This window comes from Alexandromys fortis, unplaced genomic scaffold (assembly GCF_014885135.2).
Source record: "Alexandromys fortis isolate MF-2015 unplaced genomic scaffold, M_Fortis_MF-2015_v1.1 scaffold_257, whole genome shotgun sequence".
NCBI classification, from domain to species: Eukaryota; Metazoa; Chordata; class Mammalia; order Rodentia; family Cricetidae; genus Alexandromys; species Alexandromys fortis.
The window spans coordinates 1,084,088-1,106,964 of NW_026068134.1; the positions used below are offsets into that span (position 1 = coordinate 1,084,088).

Here is a 22,877-nt window from a genome sequence, read left to right on the forward strand (position 1 = left end):
TGGTGGCTGTCATTTGAGGGAGGCTCCAGCTGAGGGACAGTGGTTCACACCAACCTGGTACCGCAGAACCCAGCTACACTTTGTTTTGTGCACCGTGCAGAAACACCAGCCCTGAGAACAGGAAAGCCCTGGCTATCTGAGAAGGGCTTTAAAATGCTGAGGACCAATAGGAAGGGAAGACACAATGAGACGATCATAAACAGCTGATCTGGGTTTACACTGCAGCATGAACAGACGGGCCCTGCTTTAAACACTGGAGTTTTCAATTACTTTAAAGATAGTTCTATGGTAAAAAAAAAAAAAAAAAAAAAAAAAAAAAAAAAAAAAAAAAAAAAGGAAAGAAAAGAAAACTAATTTATGTAGATAGTCTAGTATCAGGCTGATTATGCACATCTGCCCTCCCATTTTGGTTGCATTTGAACTTCTCAATATTTCTCACCTATGAGTTTTTGTTTGTATTCTTAAGAGTAGTGCTGACTTAATTTTCTTCTTATTCTTTGCATGTGAGATTGGCCTCAAGTCCACAGGGCTTCCGAGAGGCTTGTCTGCGTTGTCTTTCTCCCTGGCTTTGGCCCCCATTCTCTCCTTCTTCATGCACTGCGCTGTCATGGCTGCCACCTACCAGGAGCCTGTAATCAGAGGCCATGCTCCAAAACTGATCTAAATAACCCTGTTCTTTATAAAGTGCCCAGCTAGAGAACACAGTAACCAATATGACGGCTCACACTTAATCTCAGCACTTGGCAGGCAGAGGTGGGTGGATGTGAGCTAAAGGCCAGTCGAGGCTATCTTTGAGAAGTAGAGAACACATTTAGTCAGCTTTGAGTCAGTTCTGTTTTGGTCATTTTTCTCCTGATCACTGTATTTTTCTGAGTTAGTTCTTTAAATATTCTTTACAAAATAATATTTTTACAAAATATCATCTCTTTACAAAAGTAAATAAATGGGTTTAGGCTTGTATGTATTTTCTACAAGCACTTTCCCTCAATTCAGAGCATCAACTTAACCTGCCATTTTTGTGGCTTCTGAGTCTTGAGATTATTGGGTCAGTAGTAGCTCCATCTTCATCCACACCTGCTCCTCCAGCAAGTCCCTGTTCTTTTGAGTCACTGGTGTGACTGGGTCAAGAGAGACCGCCATAGAGAGTAGCTGTACTGAAGGGCCTTGTGCAAGACAAGCACACCTACCAGGCTGTCTCCAGCATCTCTTTACTTTTATTCATAGAAGCACAAGATTGTCACTTTTTAAAAAGCCAGTCTTTAGAAATTATTTATTTATTTATTTGTGAGACAGGGTTTCTCTGTAGCTTCTGAGCCTGTCCTGGAAACTAGCTCTTTTGTAGACCAGGCTGGCCTCGAAATCATAGAGATTCTCCTGCCTATGCCTCCTGAGTCCTGTGATTAAAGGCCTGTGCCACCACCACCTGGCTGAGGTTTAAAACCCTGGCTGAGGTTTAATTTTTAATCTTTGCAAACAACACATTTCTTACTTTTAGTTATATCATTAATAACTATTTTGCCAAGTTTGGTGAAGTCTTCTCATATGAATGTGAAGGCAAATCTTAAGTCAGCTAAAACCCAGGTTGCTGGGCTGGCCTGAGGGATTTCCTGAGATTATCTGAAGCAGGAAGGCCCACCCAAAATCTCTATCACACCTTTTGATGGGCAGCCCAAATAAAGATACAGAACATGGCTTTGCTTCTCCCATGTGGGCTCAGTCTCACTGGCAAGTCCATGTCCCATTGCTGAGGCCAGTGTTATATCCAGTTTCTTCAGCATTCCAGCGAGCACTGGGGTCCAGCAACGCTCCAGGAATTCTCTAGGACTCAGCCCCATACTGTGACTGCAGAGGTATCCAGCCTCATGGATGAACAACTAAATTCCTTCTAGTCACAAGACAGCCACTGTTGAACTGCAGGACTACAGCCTGTAAGCCAGACTAATAAATCCCCCCTTAACCTGTATATTGTTAGTTCTGTTTCTGTGGAGCAGTCCGGGTAATTCATGTTAGAAATTCTTGGTACTGTTTTAACTGAATCATTGTTTATCGTGAGTTGAACTTTCCTATTTCAGTTCCAAATACTTCTCTTCCATTCTGATTTCAATGGCTTTAGTTATGTTACTCCACTTACTAACATTTGAAGCACGGTTTCTACTGAATGGCTATACTTAGAAAATTATAAAATTGAAAAGTACAGTGGGGCATCATTAGGGAACCATTTTCAGGTTACAGTTATTTTATGTAGTGTTAAGTACACGCTCCTGCATGTGTGGATGCAAAGTCAATGTTGGGTGTTTTCCTTAATTGTTCTCTATCACTTCATTTTTAAATTTAAAAGTGTCTGATTAAAAAGTAAATTATTATTTCACGTGCATGTGTGTTCTGTCTGCAGTGTGCATGCCAGATGCCTGTGGAGACTGGAAAGATGGCATCAGAGTCCTGGATCTCGTTACGGACAGCTGTAGGCAACCGTTGGGGCCCTCTGCAAACACGTGCTTTCTGGCCCCCATATCTCTTCTTTCGATGTCGTCATACATCCAGTGTGTTCTGAATTACTTTCTGTCATGAGTATCTCACTGAACTTGAGGCTTAGCAGCTGGTTAGGCTGCAGTCAGACTGCCATGTCCAGGTTTTTGTTTATGTTGGGACCTAAACTCACAGACACAGCTCTTTCCCCAGTCTCCTAGTAGTAACTTACTGCTACATTTTAAAAATGTATCTTCACATGTTTACTTGGGTTTCTCAATTTGATGACATGTCAAATATGGGAAACTGGTACCTCTGAACAACTAAACATTTTTCTGTGTCCTTCATATTAATTGACATGTCAAATATGGGAAACTGGTACCTCTGAACAACTAAACATTTTTCTGTGTCCTTCATATTAATTGGCATCTTTATGTTTTCTGATGTTCAGTGTCCTGTCACATTGTTTTTTTCCTCCATGATCTAGTTCACAGACCGCTGTTTTTTATTATTGTCTTAACTGGCACGGGGCATGTGTGAAGCAGCCAGAGGACAACTGGAGTTGGTTTCCTTCCTACTCTAATGCATTCTGAGAAACAGCTTCATCTAACTACTGAGCCATCCCGCCACCTCTCACACTGACTTTCTAAATGCATCCTGATGCATTTTAAGTTAAATGCAGATTTTTTCCAAACCTGGTCATTCTGACATTACTTAGACACTTTCCTATACTCAAGATTTCAGACTAGCTCCTTCCAGAATTTCTAACTTTTCAGGGATATAGGAGGATGTGACAGTTCTTGTTGGCGTTTGCCTTTTGTAGCTGTTAGAATTTCAGCTCTGAGTAACTGTAATTCTGTATAGGATCCTGTTACAGAAGGCTTGAATGTGGCTTCCTCACTATTGTTTTGGCATGGCTGGTTTCTAAGAAACAATGCACATTCTAAATCCCAATCTATAAGAGCTTGGAAGAAATTCTCAGAAAACCTTTCCTACAGACTTAGAAGTTCCTTACTGACCTCCTACTCAGCTCACAGGTTTAACGCCTGCACTCCAGGCTTGTCTACTGTCACTGATGAACAGATTAACCACAGGGAAGAATCTTCACCACCAATGCTCCCCCATCATGGAGATGAGGATGTCGGGTGCAACTGTCCTGACCCGCCCAGCATTGCTCCTCCTCCTCTGTACACACAGGACCAGCTAGCTCCCAGTCACTATTTGGGTTGTGGTTAGTTCCCACTTTGAAATGTGGTGGCTCTTCACAGAAGCAGGACAGATCAGCACTGTGTTATTAGTCACTTCGTTTCTTAACGATGACTCCCTAGGATCTTTGCTTTTAAGAAAGGCTCCTGTGCCAATATTTTAAGCCTACATTTTCTAGAAGGTATGCAAACACAGAAAAAGGCCAAGTGAACCAAGCCAAAGTATTATATGAATATTTTAATGCAAAATGCTTACCACTTAAAATTAGCAAAGCTTCATTTAAATTAAAATTCCATTAACTAAAGATGGTTAACCCTAACAATTATACAGTAGTTATTTCTGCTATATAATGCCAGTCCTACACAATACATTTAGAACTGCACCATTAGCTGTCATTTCCTCCATTGTTCTTCTGGACCCTAGTGGGTGGGGGAGGGTTTCCAACGGGCATAAAATAAAATAAAATCCCATTAAACATAGCAGTAATCCCTAGTAGTTAAAAATTCCATTTGAATGAGCTGTCCAAACAAACAGCTGGGAAATAACTGCAAGTACTGTTTCAGAGCCAACAGGTCTTCAGCTAGGTAGAAGATCTGCACTAGGTGAAGTCACAGTATAAGGATGCATGGTCTGTAAATAGTTACTACATATACACACTTAGTGTCTGTAAACACTAGAAATATACATTAGAGACAGTACCCTTGCAAGTCGGGTGTACTTTAAAAAAGATGAGGTAACATGAAGTCTCAAAGTCCACAGGAAGCATGCCTGAAGAGTTTGATCAGCTGCCAATAATCATCTCCAATGTCAGGAGCTAAGGTTTGCCCAAACTGGCTTCACTGGCTTTCAGCATAGCAACTGCATCCTTCACTGCATGGTAGATAACATTCTTCACCTAAAGAAATGAGAGAAAAAAAATGACTGCTTCATTAAACTGAAACTCCCTCACTAAGAATAACACTGCCATACACAACATAGAATGCCAAGGACCTGCCTCCTGGAGACCAGTAGCCACACAGAATGCAAGCCTTCTCTGGAGAACTTACAAAGCTCTTAACTGGTTTTGCTCAATAAGACTAATTAATAATTACTGTAGTTTTCAAATATGAAGCAATATGCATTAATTCACTGTTAATTTGGTTTGAAGTGTGATCTTGCTGTGTAGTTCAGGGTGGCTTCAAACCCTCCAGTCTTCCTCCAGCCTCTAGATTAGAGTAGCTAGGACTGACTGCAGGTATGACCCAAAATAGTATGTGTAAGCCACTACTCAAACCAGGTCTCTGAAAACACCCCCTTCTTGATGGAGGAAGGTCATTGGTTAATTAATAAAGAAACTGCTTGGCCTCATAGGTTAGAACATAGGTGGGTGGAGTAAACAGAACAGAATGCTGGGAGGAAGAGGAAGTGAGGTAAGATGCCATTTCCTCTCCTCTCTGGGGCAGACGCGATGAAGCTCCGACCCAGGATGGACATAGGCTAGAATCTTCCCGGTAAGCGCACCTTGGGGTGCTACACACATGATTAGAAATGAGCTAGTCCAGGTGTGAGAGTTAGCCGAGAAGAGGCTAGATATAATGGGCCAAGCAGTGTTTAAAAGAATACAATTTGTGTGTTGTTATTTAGGGGTATAAGCTAGCCAGGCGGCCAGAGCCAGGCTGTGGGAAGAGGCCCGCAGCTCCCTCAACACCTTCTGACCCCAGTGTCCATTCAGTCCTGCTCTATTGCACAAGACAAAAAACACCACAGCACTAAATGCCAGGCATTGTGTTCGAGACCCTTGCTAGTGGCTAAGCCAGGGAGCAAAAGCCTTCATCATCAGCACTAAAAACTCTCAGTGCCTAAGCAATATGATAAGGGTGAGGCTTCCTTCTGAGCTTGTGGCTCTGTCACTCACTAGAGAGCAAGCTACGTCACTGTTCTGTGATATGGCCAAGAACAGACTACTGGGTTATGAAGCCATAGGCAGCAAATGCCAGGAGTCGGAGCTATTTTTACCTGCAGTTTATCTTCATGGTTGGTATGAGTCTGCGACAAATAACGGAATTCCTGAGTGAGCCAGAAGCAGTGTTTAACATGCTCTGGAGAAACAAAGTCTTCGGCCACTTTGATACAGCTGTATAAGTTATGAACCTGAAAAACACCAAGCCACAGCTGTAACAAACCCACAAGTTCATAGTAGAAACACAATAAATAGGAATTAATAACTGGTTCTGACCTGATGTGGAGCTCCTGCTGGGATAAATACCACATCTCCAAGAAATTGTACAATAGCCCAACCTTGAACTCCATACTCTTGATAAAGGCGTTTTCTTAGTGATCGGTCTAAATACCAGCTCTGATCATGAATAGGGTCATGGTCTGCAGGATTTTCTTGACCCTGCTCTTCGGATACCTACAACACGTTAAAAATAGCATGTGACTTAGCAGATGCCAAGAACCAAAGAGGGTGTTACCCCTTCCCAAAACACAAGCAGTCAATAAACACATTGGGCTGCCGTCACGTGATGTTCCCACCGGCAGAAACCGCACTAGAACACGTGAACAACATGAATCAAGAGAATCACAAAGGAAACCTAGCCTGCCTGCTACTGTTTCCTACGGTCTAGATACACTCTTCGACAATATTTTAGATCCAATTTTTAAATGTAAATAAGATTCCTTATGAACCAACTTGTCTTATACTTATTGAAGGTCCATATGCACTTAAAACCATCTGAATTATGAAACAGTCTCAAAGATACAGACTAAACTTCTTTATTCCACATCCAGTGTCTGGAAAAGCATACATTATCAAGGGAACATGTGACCAGTAGGTCAAAGAGTCCGTCTTCAACAGAAATACTCCATTTCTAGTAACTGGCCATTAAAGAACCTACTTGGTGTCAGGACCACAGATGGGCTAGGAATGTTATTCCTCTGACTCAAGTATGACTAGAGAAGATCAGCCCTGGTTTGCAACAAGGGCCTCAACACTGCATGAGTTGAAGAGAGAAAGCTCTATCTGTCCAGAAGCCTGCACATCACATCCCGCAACCACAGCGACACTGAGTCCTCCCAACTCCTGCTGCCCTCTAAAGCAGGGTCGCTCACCAACTGAGAACAAAACCAACAGAGACTTTAGTAAATCACTGAGAACAGGAGAGTTTGGGGCCCATGGCTGAAAGATGAACTAATGAAATGCCCCTATTTTCAGAGCAATATTAAAAAAAAAAATGCAAGGTGATAATCTGATGACCTCAACTGAAGACAACAAAACTCAAGTGCATTACAATAGGAAACAAATACAGAAGACAAGACCTCCCTTTTTAGAATCCCGGTCTCTTAGCAACCACTGACAGCCCATCCAGTTGATATGGATTTGCATCATGTGGTAATTTATACTATTCCTATTCTTATACTCTCTTCGCGTGCCACAGGATAAGAAGAAGCATACCTTTTTAAGGAATTCTCTTATCTTCTCCGTGTCCTTGGCAGCATATATGTGCCAGAGGGCTCCCGGTTTCTCTTTTCCTTCAATAAATCGTTTGATTGTGAGTTCATCAGAATCTCCATCTTGGATGGTTCTAAGGACTTCTAGAACAAGAGAAAGCAGGTGTGAACCACAGGTCCTAGAACAGACAGTAAGACAGTAGAGGCCCAGCTTCCATGTTTCAGATCTTACCTTCTTCCTGCTCACACTGTCCTTTGGGAATTCCCACATAAACCATAACATTAGCTGCATCAGATACATCTAAATGAAGATTTGTGGTCCCATATTTTCGATCTTCTGGGGTGATCAATCCTGTGAAGATAAAATGCCCAAGTGCATCAGGCACTCGGAACCAAGAACATGAGCGAGGAGTCCGAGTAGTGAAGATCTGCAGGTAAGATCTGCTCAAAGGATGCTTCCAGAAGCAGCTAAGGGCAAGCTCTGGCTCAACGACAAAAGCCATCATTAAGCTCACTCGGAGTCCACATACAGTGCAAGGTCAGGAAGCGCCACTAGGTCAGAGGGAACACTGCCCAGCACACAGAGTTCCCTGCAGCACTCACAGTGTGGCCACCCAAGAAAACTCCCCTGCTCAGTGGCCACTGGACACTTCTGACACAAGGATTCTCCTCTAAGTATGGCAGGCACAGGCCTGCAGCATCAGAAAGGTTTCATTTCTGGCTTCTTGGTGGCTGTCATTTGAGGGAGGCTCCAGCTGAGGGACAGTGGTTCACACCAACCTGGTACCGCAGAACCCAGCTACACTTTGTTTTGTGCACCGTGCAGAAACACCAGCCCTGAGAACAGGAAAGCCCTGGCTATCTGAGAAGGGCTTTAAAATGCTGAGGACCAATAGGAAGGGAAGACACAATGAGACGATCATAAACAGCTGATCTGGGTTTACACTGCAGCATGAACAGACGGGCCCTGCTTTAAACACTGGAGTTTTCAATTACTTTAAAGATAGTTCTATGGTTAAAAAAAAAAAAAAAAAAAAAAACCACCACAAAACATAGGTTTAAAATGCTCTTTCAAGCTAAAAATAAGATGAAAGTTATATATGACCACATGAAAAGAGTATTTTAAAAGTCAGATTCTACTTAACATAAAGCTTAAAGGCAGGGCATACACAATACTATGCCAAAATAGATCCACTATCTTTAAAACATTTTTTCTGTGTCTATGGGTTTGTGTTGTGTGTATGTCACATGTGTGCATGTACCCACAGAGGTCAGAGGTCAAAAGATTCTCTGGAGCTGAAGTTATAGGCAGTGTGAGCTAATGACATGGGTGCTGGGAACTGATCCCTCTGGAAGGGCAGCAGGGAACACTCCTAACCACGGAGCCAATTCTCTAGCTCCAGAAATCTATTTTATAGAATTATAAATACGAGAGAATGATAAGCATAGACCTCAAAGATAGTGACTAGGGACAAGAGACTTAGGGTAGAGCCGGAAGGAAAAGCGTCCAAAGAGAATGGTAGCTGGGGACTGCCGGCTATTTTGAGCTGTGCAATACTGGGTAAAAGTAAGGGTTGCAACAAAATAAACTAACTCCTTCTTGACATAGCCTTTCCAGTCATGGGCTACTATTACTGAAACAACCCGACTCCTCACAGAGGCAGCCTCAGCTCAGACGGAACCAGGATTACACAACAATCTCTCCCTCCAAATCATAAGGAGTCTCAGTTTTTCCCTATGGAAAGCTTTTACAGACACTGCCACCTATTGGTGTCTGGGAGGAACACATCTATCTGCTACTAAAATACTTCAACCAACCTGATCTTGAAACCTCACATACTTCTACAGTGTCATGGCGTCTGCAAAGCAGACACACACAGAACAGAGTACTTTAAGTACTCTGCACTTAAGTAGCAAACGTTAAAAATACTAAGAGTTAAAAAAAGCTAGCAAAACTGACCTAGATCTCCACCAAGATTGAAATGACCACACAAAATGAAATTTCTGCAATTAAAGTTAGATGTTGAAGACAGAAAAACATAAAATTGCAATCTGCAGCTGTGAAAAGCAAATTCATATACGCGTGACAGAGAGAGAGAGAATGTCCAGCTGTTCTCTAAGCATTTTTACAAACACCTTGTTTTATTACCATGATGCTCAATTACTATTTCCTTCTTACCATAAGCATTGTACATCTTGGGGCCCAGGTCTGGCCGTACAAAGTAGTTTGGCAGTCTAGAGGCCAGGTTCAGTTTGCCATCTCGCCTGGTGTACTCGGGCAGTGGAATGTTGGCCATCAGATCATCAAATCTAGAACAAGAAACCAAGAATTTTTCAAAGCAAGGTTCCTTTTCTACTCTAGTACTCTAGGACTTCTTTTGTCCCCTCTTTACAAAAAAGGGCACATCTGGGAGACATGGCTAGCCCTGGTGTTTAGAACTACAGTGGTCACGGACAGATGTCATCTTTCCCGAGGCACTGATGTGTCAAAATGATCTGGAATGTTGCAGGCACTAGAGATGACATATACTTGCTGAGGGGAGCTAGCACTCGGGTGACACTTTACTCCTTAGTCATGAGTCTCCTTTGGATCTACCAATTCACATGTCTTAGTGGTTAGTGAGCAAGCTCTGGTGTGTAATCCCAGGAAGCCTGAAAACCAGCTTGTAGAGGAGGGCAGGGCACTCCCTTATTAAATATGCAGACCACCATTAGCCAGAAATAAAGTCATTACCCTTTCCATTTCATTTTAAAATAAGCATACATAAAAAGGGTATGGATACAATGTGAAAACATCAGAACCAACAAAACCAGGAGGCTGTCTTCCACCTCTTAAAAACTACCTTCCCACTACCAGAGAGTGTGTATTACCAAGCGAAGGACAGAGTTAGCTCAGCCACACCTGAAGCCATACCTGGAAGGCATCATATCTCTGAAGTCTTCTCCTGGTGGCCAGTCCTTAAGTTTCAATACCATCGGTTCTTTTTCTTTTTCGTTTTTCAAACGATCTTTAGATTAATCAGAAAAATTGTTATTCATAATTCAGAAATTTAAAAAAAGACAAGTTAGTTTATACCTTAATATTGCAAATAAAGAATTTTATCTGTACAACTCTGCTCTCTCCTTCCCACCAATTGCTAACTATTTTTATGGCATCAAGAAATAAAGCTGGCCAGGTGGTAGTGGCAAACACCTTTAATCCCAGCACTTGGGAGACAGAGGTAGGCAGGCCTCCGTGAGTTCAAGACCAGCCTGGTCTACAGAGCAAGTTCCAAGACAGTCAAAAGCTACAGAGAGAGAGAGAGAGAGAGACCCTGTCTCAATGCCCCCCCTCCAAAAGGCGGTACTGTGGATATAGCAAAATAAAGGTTGCTAATTAAGGTCTACTGGGTTCCTGTTTTTGAACCCACAAAACTTGTTCCTGGAACCCTGGTTTTGCTTCTGCAGTGTTGTGAGTATCGCCCATCACCATCCCACACCATCAGAACCCTGGAGGAACTGGAGGAGGGTAGGATGGGACTCAAAACCAATCTCCTAAAGTCAGCATGAAACAGAAACAGCTTGTTTTACTCAGAAAGAGGTTGGGATCATCTCCTTTTGGTCCAGGGACAAGAAGGCCATTACTGTCCTCTCTGCCCCACCTTCTGGACTCCACAGAGCAGGTACAGTCAGAACTGCTCTTACACTAGTGGCACCACCAGTCTCAGGCCAACACGCCAGTTCAAATGCAGAAACTTTGTAAAAACAAGGAGAACAGAGATACAGCTAATTGTGAAGTCCTGAATCCTTCGCTCCTGCTATCCTGCATCCCCTCTTTACACATCCTCAACCTCCTTCAAAGACCTTTAATACATACTTGGAACATCTTCAAATCCATCCCAGAAGTCTCCTACTGTGGCTCCCGTGATGATTTCATTGGTCCTACAATTGACTAGGTCCACTTCTTGCTCACCAAACTCTTTCCTAAAGGACTCAGGTTTCCAGAGTTCAGTGTTTAATTTATGGTGCACTCCTGACACCATCACTGGCTAAAGGAAAGAGGAGAAGATGTCAGTCTGCTCTTTGAGCAGCTCGTCCTCACTCTCAGCTGCTGCAATGACAGCTAAGTCCTCTAGCTTCCACAGTGCTGGAGCCTCACTACCCTCCTGCTTTGCTCTCAGGGTGTGTAATAATCCTGGACTATTTTGCTGTTAGGGGAAAGGATCACTTTTTTGATGCCCTCCTAGGCACAACCATGTTGGGTGTGTATGAATATGATATTTAGGCCAAAAAGTGTTACCCTCAAGGCAGTGATCATAGTAACTGGGTCAGCCAACAGTGCTGTCCTTGACAGCAGGCCCATCAGAAAATGACACACCAATTCCAAGATAACATTACATGGCTGTGGTCCACGCAGAACTGCCTTTTTATTTATATGGATACCTGTGTGCCTCTGTGTATGTCTTGCCATCTGTGTTTAGGTGCACTTGGAGGCTAGAAGATGATGACACAGGCAAGTAAAACATGGGTTCTGGGAAGTAACTCGGGCCCTCTGCAAGCCCAGCAGCTCTTAACCACTGACATCTCCCAGCTCCAGCACAGTTTTAGTCCATGAAAGCAGGAAGGGATTTTCTTTTCAAACTGCATTTGTCAAATCCTTCCAGTCCCAACAGCATCTTAGTCACTTGCACATGCACTGCTGAGGTTGACAACATAAGATCACTCAGGCCTGTCTCTCTCATCAAACCCAAGAAATGGCTGGCTGAAAGCAACCATATTCTGAGTGGGTAGAGTGCAGTTGAGCCAGTTTATACAAAGTAAGAAACAGCCACAGCCAGCCCTAATTCCATCCACCCCAAATAAGTACAAGGACAGGAGAGAAAATAAAAACCACCCAGGAGGGAAGTGAGGACAGGGATGGGATTAGCAGAACTCTGCTAAAGAACCGGAGAGGGAGAGGGCCAGTATTACCTGCCCTTGTTTCCAGCACTCCCTAAACACATTCCAATTGCTCTTATTGTTGGGATCTTGCAAGCACAGGAGGCGGTTATCACAGAGCCAATAGTGAGGAGTCTCAAAGCCAAGAATGCTGGGCTTGATTGTCAGTCCTTGAGGCCTCTTGGATAAGTCAGAAGAAGTCTTGTTTTGCACCAAAGAGGCAAAGATGTCATCAAGGATTTTGGGTGTGTTTTTTAGTCCATTTTCTGTCTGAATTTGATATAGAGCACAAATCTTAAATATGCCATTCTCTACTGTTGAAAACCCATCTCAATAATGGTACAATGAGCACATAACACATATCCACAAGAGACCAAATCAGAACCAAATTAGACCAAATCAGAACAAAGAGGCAAGCCCTCAACTCACACAATTGGGTTTAAGAAAATGAAAACAAACAAACAAACAAAAAAGAGTCAAGCGCCCACCCACTCCTGGAGTTGTGAAGCCCGGCAGTGATAAATGCCTCTCCACCTCTTCTACTCAACTTCATACCAGTACAAACAATAAAACAAGCACATACCTTTCCTGTGGAGGAATTCAAGAGATTTCGAAGGAAACCAGAATTATTGTTGCTCACTGGTGTCAAAATTGTGCTGTTAAAAGTGTGGAGGACAGTGCTGGACTTGTTCAGAGGGGGCAAGGATGGAAGGCATTTGATTTCATTCTTTAAAACTGGCATAGTTGGCTGTTTTTCTAAAATAAAAATAAAACATTCAGGTGTGCATTCAAGGCAAACTTCCTGTTAGTCTCTAATATCAGCAGAATGACTTCAGGATGTAACTTCCTCTCCTAAAACCAAAAAAAAATCTACAAGGATAAAACTGTGAGTTAGTTAAGAATTAAAAACAGTATAAAAAACCCAGGGGAAAACAGAAAATTGTATGTGTTTTAACTTTTATTTTATGGAGGTGGGTCTTTTGACTGCTCTGATCCCCATGAAGGCTAGAAAAGGGTGCTGGATATGCTGGGATGGAAATTACACAGTTCTGAGTATATGTGGATGCTAGGAATTGAACCCAGGTTATCTGGAAGAGCAGCAAGCACTCTGAACTCCCAAGCCATCTCTCCAATATCACAAATGGTATTTTAAAAATATTATTGTATATGGTGTTATCACACTGGTCAGGACTCCTAATACAGTGCTTAAAACAGTATGAACCTTCATCTTATTCCCAAGTACAAAGAATCTCTTAAAACAACTTCAAAACAAGTCAAGACAGTTGTAGTGTCCTACCTACTGAGGAGGCTGATGCAGAAGGATCAACTAAGCTCAGGAATGGAAGACCAAACTGGATAACATAGTGAGACATTTCCCCACCCCCACCCCCAAAATCATTTATAACACTTGGTGTAAGCATTTGTGCTGGGGAAACCCTTAAAATGATGGTCTCTTCTAGTCTTAATTTCAGTTTCATAAAAATTACAGGTGTTAAACTTGTTTTTTTTTAACATCTCATCACACGACTATCTACTTTTAGATATTCAATTATTGGTACATATCTGAGTACGGTCATTCATACAAATCCTTTGTTTAAGGTACCAAATCTGAGTCAGAAAAATTTTAATATGTCTGCATCAAAGAACTCACTTGCAATTTTTCCCTGACCAGAAAGCAAAATTACGTAAATTCTTGTCTAATTTTATCTGATATGTTGAGCCATTCTGAGACAGCACACGGAGACTAAGACAGACACAAGGGAACAGTCAGTCACTCAAGGCTCGGGAAATACAGAAGGAATAAAAAGCATAAAGAATATAAGAACCAGAAAACAGGGAGAATGCCTGGGAAATGCCATCTACAAACACACAGCCACGACCGTGAACCACAGCCTACATCTACTCCTGGCACTGGCCACACAGATCAGCCCACCTAACAATTAGCTATGGCTGAGATGGGGCGGTGAATAGGAGCCTGCCACTCACTGCGAACTAAAAGATTCTAGTATAGAGGGAGACATGGTGCCCAGCTGAGCACACACTAGAGAGCTGGCCAGGTTCAAGCTCATGATTTAGAAAAATAGCTCTAGTTAAACTCTGTAAACAGACGCAAAACAAAAAGTCATTGAAAGAAATTTGTAGGAAAGAGGCAGGACTGTTGGGTACGGGGAAACTAACAAGTGAGAGCTATGTCAATAGTAATGACCAAGTCTCAGCACCACTCCACTCTTGCCAAAATGATTTCAACTTAAGTTCCCTGAGTTCCCGGGATGATGCCGTGTACCTGGACGACAGCAGGGAACACTTTCCGTGCTGCAGCACTCCTAGTCTGGCTCTCACAGCAATTTTAGCTGCTCAGTCTCTCTGAAGGTACTCAAGTACTCCAAAAGGTAGGAAATGCTCACCCTTATTTTCCTTGTTGACGTTCCCACTGGTCAGGTCAGCCAGCCAGTTTAACGGCGATGTGGTTGCGGTGCAGGCAGGCTTCACACTGCTGGCTGCCCTGGAGGCTGCTTCCCCACCCGCAGTCGTGGGCTCCAACACAGGGGAACTCTGCTGGAGCATGGCTCCAAGAGATGGTTTTTCTCCAGGTAAGGATGTCTGTAAGTGTAAAAGGAGAATTAGGTGTAAAATAAAGATTGACATCTTACTTTTCTTATACCTTTGTCCCTAGCAGCCTGCCAGTAAGAGACACACAGTTAACACAAAGTCACCTAATAGCCCCAGCTATTATGACTGTAGCAATCTTCCGGTAATAACACAGAACAGTAAGGATAAGACAGAGATTTTCATTTTTAGCTTTTTAGTATTACTAATGAAAACACAAGCTATGGTAACAAGCGTGCTATGATATTGCCTCACTCACTCACTCACTCACTCACTCACTCACTCACTCACTCACCAGAAGTCTTGCACATATTCCCACGGCCCCATATACCAAGTGGCTTTACACTGACTGATCTGTGCCTGTTCCTCCGGGGAACTCGACAAGAGCCCAGAGCAGGCACTGAAAACACCCACATTCAACAAATGAGGTGGGTGGTGAAAGCAGGGGGCTCAGAAGTTTGCACAGGGAGGGGATTCTCTGTTGACGCAAACTTTAAATGTGATGAACTGCTCTTCAGAAAACCACAACACCAACAACTAGGAAGAACGCACACTCACTCTGTTACTTGGGTGCAGTGAGTTTACACAAATAATCAGAAAAGAAAATGGGGACTATTCTGATTTCTGTGGTGGTCCTGGCCCTTCATCTCTGTTATGTGCTTCAGTGCTATCTGGTCCCCAGGGCTTTCTACCACTGGGTTCTTACTGCTAAGACCTGGCAAGCAAGCTGAAGCACATGCCAAAGTGACAAATGGCAGTAAAGAATTCAAGTTCAACAAGTCTTTAAATTCAGCACTAGGGAGGCAGGAGCAGATGATCTCTGTCAGTGTGTGGCCAGCCCAGTCTATTAACCCATTTCTAGGCCAGACAGGACTAGAGAGAACTTGTCTTAGAACAAAAAGAAGGCAAGTTTAGTCCTGTCACCAAGCACCACAGCTTTCTCAGCCATTTCTAAGCATTTTGTAAAACTGTTTATTGAAGGCAGTGTGGTGATTCCTGAGCACAGGGTGCAGTGGCAGCTACTGGGTAAGGGCTGGAAAGCAGCTCGGGAATAGGTGTGATGGTAACACCACCAGAAGAGGCGTGTGAGATCAAGGACTGGGCATAGCAGGGCCCATTTTCAAGAATTCCTTTAAATCTTCTAATACTATATAGGTAAAATACAGAAATTAAAAAGTTAAATCTTATATTTTTGCTTTTCAAGGAACAAAAATGTAAAACAGACCAAGAAGTCACCAATAAAGTACACAGGTAGGATGCTGAACTCTCACAGGGAGGAATGAAACCTCTCTCCAAACTAACGCTGTCTTTGTGTTCCTTTCAAACACAGTGGCAGAACCTTTAGGTTAACTGAGAAACAGACAAAACCACAAGGACAGTGCACTAAGCATTAGCAGCAATACCTGTTTCAGGTCTTCCTTCAAGGCAGGCTTTGAGAAGAGCTTGAACTGCCTGTTAGAGCAGGGACAATTGGCCTTTATACCCCATTTTGCTCTAATAGAATGCACAATGTCTCCAACATCGTAGAGAGCTAAAACAGAGGACAGAGGCGAATAGCTTAAAATGGGCACTGTGCACGTTCACCCTCAACAGAGTAGAAAATAACTTTCCATAAGAATGCTTTTCTCAGCAGCATGAAGGTCCATCCATCCTGCCTTTCTCAAATGCACACTTTGTTTCCTTCTACAAAGCTGTCCCTGAGACCTTAAAAAGTACAGGGACATTATTTAACATGTTTCCTGAGAATTTTCAGGACAATACTAAAAGTTAGCAGGCAATCATACTACACCTAGTAAAACCAAACTAAAGCCCTTATAAGATACCCAAGAAGTGTGTGTATGTGTGCGGGGGTATCCCTGCCTCACAGGAAATACCTTTGCCAGGGATGATCTGTGTGGGCATCAGGTTTTCAGGCTCATGTATCTGGCTCTTCACACACCTTATCCAGGAGAAAGTCTTGTAAGCAGCACCTGCAAACAGACTTGTGCTGTTTACCATAAACCACAGCCCCAGTGCTTCAGAAACCCATCAACCACAAACCAACAAAGGACTTAAGTCCAGAGTATCAGGGGCTAGAATAGAGGAGACTCAAGTCTGTCACTCACCCTGTTGGCAATTCATCCTCTTCATCCGGTAGCAATCCACGCACACTCCAAACCCACACCGAGGGCACACCCAGTGCAGGTTGAAAATAGTTGTGTCACACACATCACACATTTCTCTAACACCTTTGACAGCTCGCTTCCAAGCAACCTGTCCTGCAAAAATCAATTAAGTCGTTGAGTCTTGAGGTAAGAAGGCTTCTGAAATTAAACAGGTGGGGGTATAAGTCCACTCTGTGCCCAGAGTTCCCATCTGAACTGTTGTTAACTTCATCACAGACGCTACAGGCCATAAAGCTCTCCTGAATCCCCCAGCATGCCTGTTCAGTCTAATGGTGGACACTTGCTCTTACTATCAGGCTTGAGGGGAAGCCTTCTTGGTAGGGTGCTATCTTTCCATACATATCATTCATGGTATTTCATTTCCTTCTCTAATGCAACCAGCTTGTTACATAAGAAAGAGGAACAGAATGATCATGAAAGCAAGAAAGAAAGCGATTCAAAAAGAAAACTCTTTAATTGTACTCTTAAAAGACAATTCCCTGTGCTTTTTTTCAATATGGGCAGAAAAAAAAATCATTACTTACTTAAAACCTAAAGTGGCAGCTCACAACTGTCTATAACTCCAAGATCTGACACCCTCACACAGACATATGTGCAGACAAAATACCAATGCACATAAAATACAGATAAATAATATATACAAATAAAAAATATACATAAACAAAAAACCCAAAGGGGTCTGAAGAATCAGGAGGGAAGCAGCATTTCTGTTTCATTCATGTGTCTATGAACTGCAATCAGATGCAGGCTGTCACAAGAACATGCAAGAAGGTTCTGTACTTGCAGTACTTTTACCTGCACCTGTATAAGGAGCCCATTGTGCACATGAGAAACTTATCCTATCCAGAGCACAGAGAAGAGAGTTTAATAAGGCCTCTGACTTGTGAACATGCAGACAGAAGAGTAATTCTAAAGCTGACCCTCCCCTCAGAATAAATCCAGCAGCCCCAGGAGCTCTTGATCCCCAGGCACACTTCTGGGTTCTATTGCTTAAATCTAAGAAATAGATAAGCTTGGAGAGATGGCTCATCAGTTAAGAGCACTTTCTGCTCTTGTAGAGTGACCTTAGTTCAGTTCCCAGCACCTACATGGTGGCTAACTACAGTTCAGAGGATCAGGTACACTCTTCCGGCCCCCATGAGCTGAAATAGATGCAGTTCATTCACATATGTGGAAGCAAAACCACTCATACACATAAAATAAAAATCTATAAAATCTTTTTTAAAGCCCTAAAAAAGAGATAAGAGGACCCACATGTATCAACAGTATTTCGTGCTTCAGTTTGTTTATGGCAAGTATAAGCAAAATTCTGAATGGATAGACACTGTCATTCAAACATGGTTATTCAAAAATCCAAAATGATAAGACACTACTGTGTCTATCAAATTTATGTATGAAAATTATGAGACTTGTAAGCCATGAGTCCCATGGTGCTTTTGGGTTGATATGTCATTTCTCCAGACCGTGCAGAGAGGAAGAAAAGTGTTATTCTTCCAGGCACCCTACCTTGAGGGTGTATATATGATGCCAGCACTGCCCCTGCAGCACACTAGACTGAATACTAGTAAAGGAGTGCTCTTGAAGAACAGAGGGCACAGTCACAGGGGAGCTAGCAGCTGCTGCTGTCCCCTCAGAACTTGATATGGGAAGAACTGTCTCCATCTGACCTGGCTCCACTCTCACACCTAGGTATCCATGAGACCTAGCCCTGCACAGTGAAACTCAGGAGGCTAAGGAAATGCCTATCCACTTTTATTGTTTTTAAAATGTACTATGGATTAAGAATCTTTTGTCTGTAACCAATCTGAAGTCTCATTCCCTTGCGGTGAGTTTACATATCTGGTGTGGCTATGCAAATGCCATTTTAATACCTCACACTGACCTTTCAAAACAACAAAAAAAAGGAATATTCTTCCTTTGACAATTGTTGCACAACAAATCCAGAGACTGAACAGCTCAGAAGAAACCTGTTGCAAAAGGAAAACTGCAACTAAACTCACAATACCATTCACCTAGACTGCTAGTGGAAATGAGATCAGAGCAACTGGAACTTAGGTGTCATGAAGAAACAAAAATGAAGCTGGAGTCAAACATCCTATCCCCTAGGAGATGCTCTTACTGTGTGGCTCAATAGTTGACATAGCTTCCTTCTCAGAAATGACCATCTGACAGAAGTGGTCTCCAATATTGGCCAGGATGTACTTTGCTGTGTCCAAATCAGTCCCCACAACATTCTTGGTCAAAGGCAGCCACAAGCCAATGGCTTCACTGTCGTACTTGTTTGGTGTTAAGAAGCCTTCTACCCGCAACACACCATGTTTGTTGAACTGTAACCTGGAAGTAGGAAAACACACAAGATTGATTTGCTACTAGTACTTACTACATAAATACTATTTCAACCAACATAGCCTCTTTTGGTTTTCTGTACTCTCCTTGGCTAATGGAAGCCAATTTATTGGTTTTAAATCTTACTGACTTAAGATTTTTTTTTAATAATTACTGTTTTTCTCCTAAGAGAGAAGCTAGATAGGACATGTGAGAGAGGTGTCTATTTTAAACTCAAGCCAAATTATCAGAGAGCCCTCAGAGACACTCTCTACCTACTAGACTTGGATTTAACAGTAAAGACAGTGACAAAATCAAAGGGACCAACAACCAACACAACGTAAGAGCAGAAGCACTGCTTCAAGAATAATGCTCAGCAAGGGGAGGGGCTGCACAGTCATGGAAGCTATGGCCATATGAACTTGAGCGGTACCTTGGTCCATGTGCACCGAGAGGTGCATTACAATGTGAACTCCTGAAACCTTTCAGAGGAAACCTGAAGACGGAACGCAGAAACTAAGGAGTACACTGGCAGGCAGAACATTCTCAGAATATACTTTTAATACTTTAATATCGGGATGGTTTGAGAAGCTGTGGATTAGCTCTGAATATTTTTAAAACTTAACATTTTACTTGCAGTTGGAATCATAAGAAGATGACATAAGCCATTGGTGAAGTAGAATATGATAAACATCAAGAACGGTCGGTCAGAGGACAAAGGACCAATCTGAGTTTGGTAGGGCTAACACAAAAAGCTACCTTCGGGAAGAGATGGTAAGACGGTAACTAAGTTTGCCTTGTAAGAAAAGGAGACACTAGGAAAGAAGCTAAGTTCAGTAAAACTCCTACAGAAACAAGACAGGTACACATGAGAATGCTAACAAGGAATTAACTAAGGTTTCATTTGTGTATATAAAAATCAAGACCTTGAAGGGCCAAATATTGACTGCCTTCAACATTTTGCTGGAGGACTCCAGTATCTTTGCTGGGCACTGAATATCCGAATTCTCTAAGTCTATGAGATACACAACTTTCAGAAGAACCACTGGTCAAGGAACACCAATGGCGGTGTATGAAAAAACCATAATGAAGCCATTATTTTCACACATACACAAACCTCTTCAAGAGTACAGAGCAAATAAGACAAGTCCCTACAAGCTGTATAGCAAATTCAAAATGACTTCATTTATTCAAAGGAGATGTAAATTTCCAGAGTCCAAACTGGAAATAGCCATAACACAGAAGGTTGAGTATCACACTGGATGTGAGTGTACACCTCTTAACCCCAGCATTTAAGCCGAGGCAGGAAAACCACAAGCTCAGGGCCTGACCTAGCTAGAGCAGAGTACAATGCCAGTCTGCACAACTTAGTGAGCACAGCTTGAAATTTTTTATGAAGGAGTAAAGATAAAGAGTACGTTAGGGATGTAGCTCACTGGTTGGGTACTTCAATCACAAGTACTAAAAAACAGAAGGAGAACAAATGAACAAAACTTTCTCTAGTTTCTCCACAATACATCCAAGTACAAATGTGTGTCTATCTTAACACATTTATTTGCATAACCAACAATTTTCCTGAGAGGAAGTAGACTATAACCAACTTTATTAAGAAGCTACTCCAGGTCAGGTGTCACTCAGAAATGCATCATGTGCATGATAGCAGCTCTAAATGCTACACGTTACCACATTTGTGCAACTACTCAGGAGCAAATGGAGTAAGCTGTTGTCTACAATGCTCCCACTTTACTAAATAAACTATGTGCAATGATACTCGACTATCATTTTCAGACCATAGTAAGACCTCTAAAGTGGTTTAAATCACCTGTGTATTTAACCCAGCTCAGCAATCATTTTTCAACTTACATTTAAAATTATATTTTAAATTAGATGAAAAGACGAAGACAACAGGAAGAGACAAAAGCACCACTTGTTTATAACTAGCTGAACATGAAAATATCACAACTAAGAAACTGAACTATCTAACCTTTATTTATATCCAGAACATCATTCATTCATGTCTCAACAAAACAGAAAACAAAGTTGTTTCACTCTGGGCAAAGGGACCTGAATAAAATGAATCTAAAACACACACACACACACACATACATGTTTTTCTCTTATATGCAGAAAAAAAGGGGGGGCCCAAAGCAGAAGGGGGATTTACTTGTGACGTTGGAGGGATCAAAGAGGATGTGGGAGTAATCTGGAGAGACACAGAGTATACTACACATGAGAAGGTTACCATAAACTCACCTCATGCTCTTCTACAGTGACTATATGCTAATGAGAAAAGTAAGCTAATAGCACCCAGTCAAGTAACAGATGTCAATCAGAAGTGAGGACTAAGAATTTTTAAAGTCTAAGAGGTCTTTAATAATAAATTATAAATAGCTGCCAAGCAGTTAAACACTGATGTTGTCTATGTCATTCTAGTAAAATTCTGTAAACTCTACTTTTTAATTGTGAACAATCAAGAGGAGGGGAGCATCATTAATATACTGGCTTAGGAAAAGAAACAGCAATTTTATTTCTTTTGTCTACCTTTAAAACATTAGCTTATTAATGACTAATTTCTTCTAGTCACTTAAGGGCTTACTCTATTTTTACTAAAGTACTACCTACAAATGATTAATAATTGTTAATCTGATTTAAATAGTAGAAGCCAGGCCTTTAATCCCAGCACTCAGGAGGCAAAGGCAGGCGGATCTCTGTGAGTTTGAGGCCAGCCTGGTCTACAAGAGCTAGTTCCAGGACAGAGACTCCAAAGCTCCAGAAAACAATGTCTCAAAAAGCCAAAACATAAACAAACAAACAAATTAAGTAAAAAGGAGTGAAATAGAAGGGAGGAAGCACCCAAAGAGAAAAGTCAACAAACTACATAATGTGCACAAATTTAAATGAAAGAAAAAAATGAAATAAGAAATTATTCACATGCTCTCCATGCTGGAAAAGGAGCACAGACAGACATGCTTGATCTGCTAATGTGCCTGGACACTGATGTGCCCTTCCTACAGAGGAGAGGAGTCTGGCAGAACAGCCTTAAAACTCAGCTAACCCAGCAATGCTACTGCTAGACATGCCTTCAAAGTAAAGAGAGATGTGGGCAAGGGGATGATCACTTGAGACCAAACAGCTATAAGTTCTAATGCATACAACACAGAATCTCCAAGTATTTGCAGACAACGATAAATATGATCAAAATATTCCTTCTTATATTTGGTGAAGATTCAAAACAGTTTATATAATACACTAGGTGAGGTGTACCAAACAAACTTTCTGACCACACACTAGAAATGCACTGTAAAGAAAAGTTAGCTGTAGTGATTTCCCAGAAACTTCAGCACTTTTCTATGACAATTATCTGAAAAGTACTTTTAATGTGGGTTTTTTGTTGTTGTTGCTTTGTTTTTGATATATATATATATATAAAATTGAGGGTTGGGGATTTAGCTTAATTGGTAAAGTGTTTAGCATGCTCTGGGTTCCATCCCCAGCACCACATAAACCAAGCACGGTTTCTGCATGCCTATAAATCCCAGCACTCTGGAAATGGAGGGAGAAGAATTAAGAGAGTTCAAGGTCCTTCTTGGCTATACAGGGAATTTGAGGCCAGCCTCGAATCTATGTATGAGAAAAGGTTGTAAAAGAATATTATACAGTTAAGCTCTAGACTGCCAAACACATAGTAAAAATACAATTCTTACATTCCAGGGTTCCTGCACAGAAGAAAAGGTATGTAAACAGAGTCCACATCTTTCCTCA

At 41.9% G+C, this 22,877-nt stretch overlaps 1 protein-coding gene across 2 annotated transcripts in view; it reads right to left on the reverse strand.

Annotated features, from left to right (window-relative positions):
- Nucleotides 1–3,894: 3,894 nt before the first annotated feature.
- The window catches only part of Kdm3a (lysine demethylase 3A), a 43,318-nt gene continuing 24,335 nt past the window's right edge, over nt 3,895–22,877 (reverse strand). For both annotated transcript variants that reach the window (XM_050126429.1, XM_050126430.1), the window contains exons 12-26: nt 18,910–19,124; nt 16,731–16,883; nt 16,500–16,595; nt 16,029–16,156; nt 14,424–14,619; nt 12,602–12,774; nt 12,052–12,288; nt 10,958–11,129; nt 10,016–10,109; nt 9,281–9,411; nt 7,334–7,453; nt 7,106–7,245; nt 5,888–6,064; nt 5,668–5,802; nt 3,895–4,567 (exon numbers count right to left, since the gene is read on the reverse strand). In XM_050126429.1, the coding sequence (XP_049982386.1) occupies nt 4,487–4,567; nt 5,668–5,802; nt 5,888–6,064; nt 7,106–7,245; nt 7,334–7,453; nt 9,281–9,411; nt 10,016–10,109; nt 10,958–11,129; nt 12,052–12,288; nt 12,602–12,774; nt 14,424–14,619; nt 16,029–16,156; nt 16,500–16,595; nt 16,731–16,883; nt 18,910–19,124 (2,248 nt within the window). In that variant the 3' untranslated portion in view covers nt 3,895–4,486. The remainder of the gene's footprint in view (nt 4,568–5,667; nt 5,803–5,887; nt 6,065–7,105; nt 7,246–7,333; nt 7,454–9,280; nt 9,412–10,015; nt 10,110–10,957; nt 11,130–12,051; nt 12,289–12,601; nt 12,775–14,423; nt 14,620–16,028; nt 16,157–16,499; nt 16,596–16,730; nt 16,884–18,909; nt 19,125–22,877) is intronic.